General features: G+C 37.3%; 1 protein-coding gene across 1 annotated transcript; it reads right to left on the bottom strand.

Moving 5' to 3' along the window:
* Nucleotides 1–1,611: 1,611 nt before the first annotated feature.
* Nucleotides 1,612–2,472, bottom strand: LOC130613587 (ubiquitin carboxyl-terminal hydrolase 27-like). Its single transcript, XM_057434910.1, has 2 exons — nt 1,843–2,472; nt 1,612–1,671 (listed from the first exon to the last, which is right to left on the bottom strand). Exons 1-2 carry the CDS (start codon nt 2,470–2,472, stop codon nt 1,612–1,614), a joined length of 690 nt encoding a protein of 229 aa, XP_057290893.1.
* Between the last annotated feature and the right edge of the window lie 6,475 nt (nt 2,473–8,947).

Genomic DNA, 8,947 nt, shown 5'->3' with positions numbered 1-8,947 from the left:
AAATAATACACTGAGGCTAGAACATGCTTCGATCTCTCAGAAATTTCCGTAGGCTGAGAAATTCTGCAACTTTTTTTGCAGGAGGTACAATATCATCTTTTGTTTTTTTGACTGCATAATTCTATGGAGAAATCGAATTACAGAAAAAATACATATAAAATATAGCTATACACAATTAAACTAACTCTGCAGCTGAAGTCTTTAACATCACATACCTTAGAAATTTTAAGTTCCTTTTGTTTTTTATCTTTCGTTCGTTTTAATTTATTGATGTTGGTAAACAACTGATAACATTTTCTGTGATAACACATAGGCGGAAATTCCTTGTTTTCTAGTTTCTTTTCTTCACTCTTGGGAAATACATCGTAAGAAGTTTGGGCAATGGCACACTCTACGCTATTTAATTTAATCCACTCTTTGCTAAATTCTATAATTCTACGCAATCCTGAACTACTACAACGTAAGATGGTTTAGTTTACTACACAATCCGAATGAATAAAACAAAAGCTTTCGTTTTCCATTTCTCTTTCGCGCTCATTCAAGTTTGTTTACTTTGTAAATCGCGTGGTCAGCATTTTTTTTTTTCAAAATGATATTTTACCAACTGAAATCGCAGTGGGCATAATAGATTTTCGGTCATTCCGTATTGTAGCAGGTGGTTCTTAGATCAAAACAAACTGCTAAATAGGGCGGAGAAAGACGTGGGAGATCGTCGAAAAAACTTGTCATTATAATTGTATTTTTTGAGAAAACTGCGGGTTTACAGAGTTGTTAACATCATTTTTTTCTTATATAGAACATTGTTTCTATGAACTTTTGAAAGAAAATATCGGTCACCAAATTTGTTCAACGAAACTGAACGATTTTATTGCATAGCCCACGGCCTAATTTATAGCATGTCTCGATCTAACCTCGGAGTTACAAAAAGGTTTGGGGACATCGAGACCAATTTTTGAAGTTTTAAACACGGCACATAAGTACCCGTAACTTCGGACAACTTCCCCAATCTCTGGACAGTGTATTTCTTTTGTTCAGATTATTTTATCAGAATTTAAATCACTACTTACACCTTTACTTACACCGAACCGCAAGAACGCACTCAATCGTTCCCGTTGTATTTTCCATAATGGCAGATGTATAGTGAGCTTGTCGGTCGCAGTGGTGATAGGTGAGGAGTTTAAATGAACCGTCCGCAGTTAGAACGTGTCCGGAGTTAGAGCAGTGTACGCTACATGGAATAAGTAAAACTTATCATACAATTGACTATCCTGAAACGGATAAATTATTTAAAAATCCTAAACGAATGAAAGGGTAAATCATGCAGCCAACGATCTGTGTGCCAGTATTTGTGACCCTGGCAGTAGCCTTACACGTGTTACGGGGCCCCAACACTCAGCGTTACACAGATCATTGCTGTGTTTTCCAAAGGACCGTCCTGGAAGGTGACTGGGGTAATATGGGTGGGTGTCAAACCACCAAGACAACACAAGTTAGTATTTGCCCCCTTGCAATGCTTCTTATGGCAGACTTAGGTCAGCAGGATCGTCAAACCCGAAAGTTTAGTGAGCAAACATGAACCTCCCTACTTGACTGGGGTAATAAGTGGGGTCGTCACACCCAAAGACAAGAAAAAATATCTAACCCTCTTGCTGTTTGGTTACAATTTGTTACCTACGAATGTAAAAAAGGACGTAGACCTGGCAACTATTCAGAGATGGTGGGTGAATTTTTTGTACCGATCTATCGTTGCATTGTAACCAGTCCTTAGATTTCTAGAGGAGTACAACCTCTAGCTTATTTCCAAAGACCTAACAGGTTGAGTTCATCATTGCGGTGGCTTGCCACCTCTTTGTAAATTATTTTCCCCTTTGCCCAGTAATGTCCAGATTTTATGGTACCTGAATGGTTTATGGTCGCGACTAGTGAAAAGTTTCTGTTAAAGGAGATGTCATTATTCGAGCAAATCTGGACATTTAAAGGGTTTTCGCTTTCGGAAGAACAATCGACCGAACGGGTGTCTTTGACAAAAGTGTTTTGGGCAGCAGAAAATTTAAGGAGCTGCACAATCAGCACTGACCCGCAGTGACTGATATGTGTTTCTTTTGTGCATTCCCGATGTGTATTACACTGTGGGCGAAACCATTTATATTCCCCTGATAGTGACTCGGGTTTGAGAAGTCCCTGTGAAATGGATAAAGAAGTGGGAAGAGTTAAAATGTTTGATGTGTCCTCTCTTGAAGAGGAACAAAAACAGGTATCTAATGTTACGGTTGAAGTGGTGGTCACCCTAGACATATAGTCAGCGCGTGAGGAAGAGCCTTTTAATTTATCCAAAACTGTATGGAGAATTTCAGGAACATCTTGCTGCGTGTTGTAGTTAAAAGCAGTGTATTGTTCTGATATTATCCTTTTTAAAGCCCAAAGAAAGTTTGATGGGTCAATGTCTGATGAAGAACGTTTCAGCATAGACATATTAAGTACGACATCCTTTCAAATTGGAGAGATGCAAGAAGACGTAAACAGCCATTGAGAGCACAACAACGGACAAACACTCAGAGCTTGCAAGATCGCATTTGCATAGCAAGTGTTGCCTTTGTTAATAAAGCCTGGTCTTCTCGCAGATCCTTGATTTAAAGAATTTCCGTACGGTTTGGTGGAATGTGAAATTAAGTTGTCAATGTTGTTTGAGTGATGGTTATTGATTTTGCAAGGTCGTTTTTTGTCAGTGCTTTTAGAATGTTCACGGTCGCTTTTACAGGGGGTGGTATCGTTGGAAATCGACAGACCAACCGTTTGTTGCAATGACATTTACTAAGGATGAATATTTTGTTGTTTTGGTGGCATGCCAACTGTCAATATTTTCCTCGCATGGACATGTTAGTTCTATAAGTATTACTCTTTTATGGCAGTTGGAAAATATAATTACATCTGGTCTTAATGAGGTAATTGCAATATGACCAGGAAAAGAATATAAGTTGTTTAGGTCGGATTCGACTTTCCAATCAGAGGCAAGATTTAAAATGCCTGTTGCCAAACTTTACCTTTTCGCAGGTGCCTGGCCAGATTTTACAAAGATCTGTTTGGTGATGCGCTTTGGTGCGGTTGCTGGAATATCTGAAATGAAGGCATTTATTGACTCCACCAGAGTTTTTAGCACAGTATCATGTCGGAAGGTAAACCTTCCTTGTGTCAAAGATATTTTACATGCGCGTAGAACATGAGATGTTGTGCAAACTACCTTACCGCATATAAAATAAAAATAGGAAAATAAAAAATATAAAAAAAATTAGAAATAAGAACGTCGCATAGCAAGGGGGTTTGACTTCCTTAGTTCCCTTTTTACAGGTTTCTACAAGTCTTGTATTTGGGTGTGACAACCCCACTTATTACCCCAGTGAACCCTTGTTTTATATGTCCGTAGATTGCACGGATTAAAGAACATTTGATGACAGAAGAGGATTCCCGGGCCTCCTGATGACCACTTAGTGGACCTCGGATTAGAGGTGCCCCGCCTGAAATCCTGACACCCCTTGGTTGAGGCGAAACCTTTTGGTGTCAAGGCTGGGATTGTGAAATTTGTGTTATGTGTGTGTGTGTGTTTTTTTTCACTGATATTGTGTATCCTGCGAAAAGGAAGTTTAACTGTCTTATTGGCAGTAACTTTGGAGGAACAAAACCTCTATGATTTTGTGTGGAGCAGATCATAGCTGGTCCTTGAGTAGATGGTGGTACTGGCGGGTTAAAGTCTGACTCGTGTAATCCCTCTTTAGAACAATTATGTGTTATTGATGGAGTACAGTAATGTGATGATGGTGAGGTGAAAGTATCCACTGGTGAATTTAAAATTGAGTCGTTTAATTTCTCTCCAATATTATTATCTGTAAATGATGAAGCTGAATTAAGAGAGGTATGTGAAGCGAAAGTATCCATAGTGCCTAAAGATGACGATAAATTTTTGTTGAAACTACCTTCTTGCATCTTGGATGTTGTAGTAGCAGTCACATATTTCAACTGGCGCCTACTATTAGTGCTAAATTCATTTTTCTAGCATGAGGTGATGAATGGTAACCCATGTGAAAGATAGCAACAGGATTTTCTAAAGTTGGTTCTTTATCAACAAAATGTTCTTAACATACTCTCTGCTTTACTCCAACCAAAACAAAAATAGTGCAAAAACAAAGACAATTTTTATAAATGCAGGTTTTGTCAACAAAGGCAATACGTGCTATGCCAATGTTATTTTGCAAGCACTAAGTACTATTCCATCCCTATGGTCCCAGAGTACTTCAGAGTCATCCCGTTTGTCACCAATTATGAGGGCGATTGCTCTTAACATGACCATGTTAAACCGTTCTTTGACCCCCGTCCATCCTTCAAACATTCTCAAGGCTCTAGAACTAAGATACACTCTTGTGGAAATAAAACGTCCAATACAATTCTCAGCAAGATGTAGCAGAGATGTTACTTCTTGTCTATGATGAATTGAAAGAGTTCTCGGTAATTGCGTCTTAGAACATCTCGACAGAAGTATCGGTGTCAGTAAGCTGTAACACCTGTCTCTGTTCTTCAGTTACTGTTGAAAATCAGGACATCCTAACACTGTCACCGTCTTCCAGCGTACAATTGTCAGTTAGATTCTGAAAATCTGGAGAATGAAAATAAATGGTTTTGCCCACAATGTTCACTGCACCAAGAGAGCACTATGGAAACAAGGATTACGAGGAATAGCGAAATTTTAACCTGAGATGGAGAACATTTGGTTAAGGACAATTAATTTGTTAAAAGTTTTTCCTCTTCTAATCCTTATCTCAATATCTAGTGACTCGGACACATCTTTTATCCAAAAGTATGCTTTGGTAGCTGTGATAAATCGCTCTGCAACATTGAATGCAGGCCACTATTGGGCCCATATCAAAGATCGGACCACAAACTCTTGGTACCTCTGCAATGATAAGGCAATAAGCAAAGTTGATCCAAGAACGCTCAACAGCACTACATCATATGTTTTCTTTTATACCTGCTGCTATTTTTTGTTTGTTTCTTTGTTTTTGTGTGTGTGGTCATGGGGGAGGAAAATGTAAATCCGAGTAGTTTTGTATTACCCCAGCTGGTTGACAAGCCAGTTTACCCTTAACCCTATTCGATCCGGGGGGGGGGGCGGATTTCGCCCCCCCCCCCCTTACGGATTTTTTTTAATAACTCCTGATTGCTTTCTTATATGGCTATGATACTTACTGAGTTTCAACATTTATCTATTAGACACCTGCATGCTACATTTTTAGGTCCCATACCTTTCAGAGGCTTTGATATTGGCCATTACTCGAAACTACCCCTAAAATCTCTATGAAATCCTTATAATGGGGAAAATATAATAACTCCTGTTAGGATTATCCTTAGAACTTGAAACTTGCAGCACAACTTTGTTTCATCAAGACGATTCATTTTGAATAATTTTGACACTTACATTTTAAGCAGATAGTGGCATTTTTAACAATTTTCAAGCTTCTGATGACGTCACAGAAAATGTGCTGACGCAAGCAAAAATTTATTGCCCTCCCCCCGGTCATAGTATGTTCGAAAAACCCCAGACCGAATAGGGGGTAAAGAGTTCAGCTCACTTTTCTCTGGTAACTTATAAGAAGCTTAGCAAGGGGGTTTGCTTTTAGCTTGTCTTTGGGTGTAACAACCCCACTTTTTACCCCAGTTCAGTGAGGTGCCCAAGTTTACTAACTTGGTCTTCAGGCTTGACAACCCTGCTGTCCTTAGTCAAAATATCGACAGGCTGGTCCTGTCGTGACAACCTCTTGTGTAAGGCTGAGAGTTTGGGCCCTGTAACATATGTGGAAGGCTACAACCAGAGTCACAAGTTCTGCCGCACAGGAGGGTCTTATTTAATTCTTTTTTATATTAATATATAAAGTTCTGTTCATCTTTTCAAATGTGTTGTGTCCTTTTTATTTTTATATATTTTTTAATTAATTCCTTGTAAAAAGGGAGAATTGTGCTTTTAGAGGCATTTTCTCCAGAGGAGTACAACGTCTAGCTTTTTCCAAAGACCTAACAGGTTGAGTTCATCATTGCGGTGGCTTGCCACCTCTTTGTAAATTATTTTCTTCTTTTGTCATATACATTTTCCTATATGTGTTAGTTCTGTAACCAGTCCGTTTATGTTGTTAGCTCTGTCTTGTGTTGTGTTTTTTGTGATAGAAGGATTGTTTTTTCTCTTTACGATTTTCTTAAAGAATAGTTTTAGGTCCAAGTCGGACAGTACTCATGCTTGTAAGAAGCAAAAAGGTTATTCAGCACCTTCTTCTGGGAGCCTAATCCCAGTTTTGACAACCACCGTCCCTGTAGACAAGATACTTCAGTGCAGCTTGCTGTATTGTAAGCCTTTTTCATTCCTAGGGCTTATCCGAGATATCATTGCCTTCCACTTGTCCCTCATAACACGTCTTTTTTTGGCAGATGGGAAAGTAAACAATCTATAAAAAAGTTAAAGTGTATAAGTCAAGAGTAAATATAACAAAAATTAGGGGTTTGTTTTGTTGTGCTTTGGGAAGGGAAACAACAACTAAGAAAACAACAAGAATAGAAAGGGTAATAAACCACAGCTAAGAAGCGAGAAGAAAAGACAGGGCCATAGTTGGCTGTTAGAAAGAGAGAGTAAAGAGAAGAGAGAGAAACAACGAAAATGCTTTAACTGTTTCCATACTTATGCTTCGGTGATTTATTGTCGTTCGGCAGTGGTAAAGTGATTATTTAAAGCATTGATGTCCTTGATGTCATTCATAGAAAAGAATGGTTTCAAAATTTTCTTTGCAGTTGTGAGAAAGGACTTTTTTTGCTGATTTGATAGAGAAGCAAGTCCATTTTTAATTTCTACAAACTTGTGTCTATCTACTTTTTTGCTCGTTTCGAATGCGGTTTTTCGACTAGAGTTCCTCTGTTGTTTTAACTCTAGTATAGCAGGATCACGCATCCAAGGTGCTGGCGCTGGAGTGATTTTGTTTCGAATAAGTGGAGCATGTCTGTCAATACATTCTTTCGTTAAATCGTTAAAAATGGAGAATTTTCTTCTGGATCGTCTAAAGCATAGACCACATTAAATGGTAATGTTTGGAAGTCTTTTATATACAAATTTGCATTAAATGTTTTAATATTAAGGATATACTTATAGCACTTTTTGAACCAGTCTGGTCTAATGTTAATAAAGATATACGTTGCATTGTGGTCACTCACTTCGTCTGCCGGTAACACGTCTTGAACTTTAACTTTGCTAGGGTTATTTGTCCAAATATGTTCAATAGACGCTTCTTGTCTCGTAGGTTTCGTTATATGTTGATGTAAGTCGTAAGACTGCAACATGCCCAAGTACTGTTGACTTATATTATGTTCTTTAAATAAGTCTTTGTTCATATCTCCAGTCAAGATTATTTGGACCTGCCACATGTAACTTACTTCACTTAGTAGACTACTACCTTTTCTAACCACAGTTATTGTTCGTGAATCAAAAACTTGGGTTGGCATATTACTGCAACTAATATATTGCTCTGACTGTTTCGACCTTTGACTTTAAGTGTTTTTTTAATAAATCTGAGCCAGCTTAGACTTTTAAAAACGTTTGGATTTCTTTTTGTGTGTCGAGTGAATTGTTACCTTTAAACTCCATTTTTAATTTTACATTCTTTAGTACCTACAAGGCTAGAAAACTAGAACACCTAGTTAACTATGTAACCTGTCAAAACTTCGCAAAATATTCTTGCCATGTCTGTATAATGCATAACTGCTTTTGTGAATTGATGTTATTTTTTTTCAAGGTAGTAACTTATAAGCATCTGCTATTGTACTGGTATTTAAAAACCCAAGCCTACCAGTTAAGTTCATAACTATTTAAATTTCTCATTTTTCTTTCGTTCATAATAAATGAAAACAGAAAATTTGAGTAGACATATATTCGATTGAAAATAATGAACAAAGGATATATAACATATTTTAGATAGAAACAATCTTTCTTTACAAAATGTACTTTAGTGTTGCCATAATTGACCCATAACTATGAATAACCGCTTACGCTTGAAGAAAGTCCAGGGTGTACATTCACAAAAAGATAAAGCTAAAATCAGACTTAGCGAAAGAAACGCAACTAGTAATCCCAATGTAACATTTAATCGTTGTTTCAATAAACACCCATTACGTTTAATTGGTCATTTACTGCAATTAATATATAATATTGAATAAAGGAAAATATTATTTCCACTTCTTTCGCCTTATTCCTATTGGTTTATTGATTTGCTTCGGCATCTCCAAAAGTGGCATCATCCTAAAGTAAAAGTGAATGAATGAATGAATTAATTAATTAATTAATGAATACCTGAATTACGCTTGATTATAAAAGAAAGAAATATAACATTCCAAACTATACTCACGAGCATCTCCAAAGTAAACGGTCTTTTATAATTGTTCTAAACACAAATTACCATAAGTTTAACCAAATTTATTACAGAGGATGCTACGCACTTTCTCAAAACAGTATAATTTTATGACATAATGGTGCTGTACAACGTCAGTGAATTAATCATTGCGAAAAATGTAAAGTGGGGTATTAAAGGTTAGGGGAACGATGTAGTACTGAAATTCCACAGACTCGTGATTACTCTTATTCCTTTGACAAAATGGAGGCTGGGCATGCTTATACATGTTGTGCTTATAAAAAAACATAGCTAGCGCACTTACCAAAGTTTTCTGCCATTAAAATTAAAAAAAAAAACAAGCAACAGCCACGACCTTCTTTTTCATAAAGAAGCTAGCGCTCTGCCCCAACTTTTGCATCAACCAATTCCCCAGGATATTGCAATAAGAAATCATTGGGTAAAAAGGTCTTTAAAGCAAAAACTCCTCTGCCTAAAAAATAACAAAGTTGGGTTAAAAGCATGTCAAATACACGAAG

The sequence above is a fragment of the Hydractinia symbiolongicarpus genome, chromosome 11 (assembly GCF_029227915.1).
Source record: "Hydractinia symbiolongicarpus strain clone_291-10 chromosome 11, HSymV2.1, whole genome shotgun sequence".
NCBI lineage: Eukaryota > Metazoa > Cnidaria > Hydrozoa > Anthoathecata > Hydractiniidae > Hydractinia > Hydractinia symbiolongicarpus.
This window is presented reverse-complemented; position numbering and strand designations above follow the sequence as displayed.

Bases quoted from the DNA above. Each gene is read 5' to 3' on its own strand.
- LOC130613587 (XM_057434910.1), bottom strand. From the start codon at position 2,472: ATGTCTATGCTGAAACGTTCTTCATCAGACATTGACCCATCAAACTTT. The intron at 1,672-1,842 runs GCAAGCCACCGC...TTACATTCGTAG, and splicing joins AAATAATTTACAAAGAGGTG to GTAACAAATTGTAACCAAAC.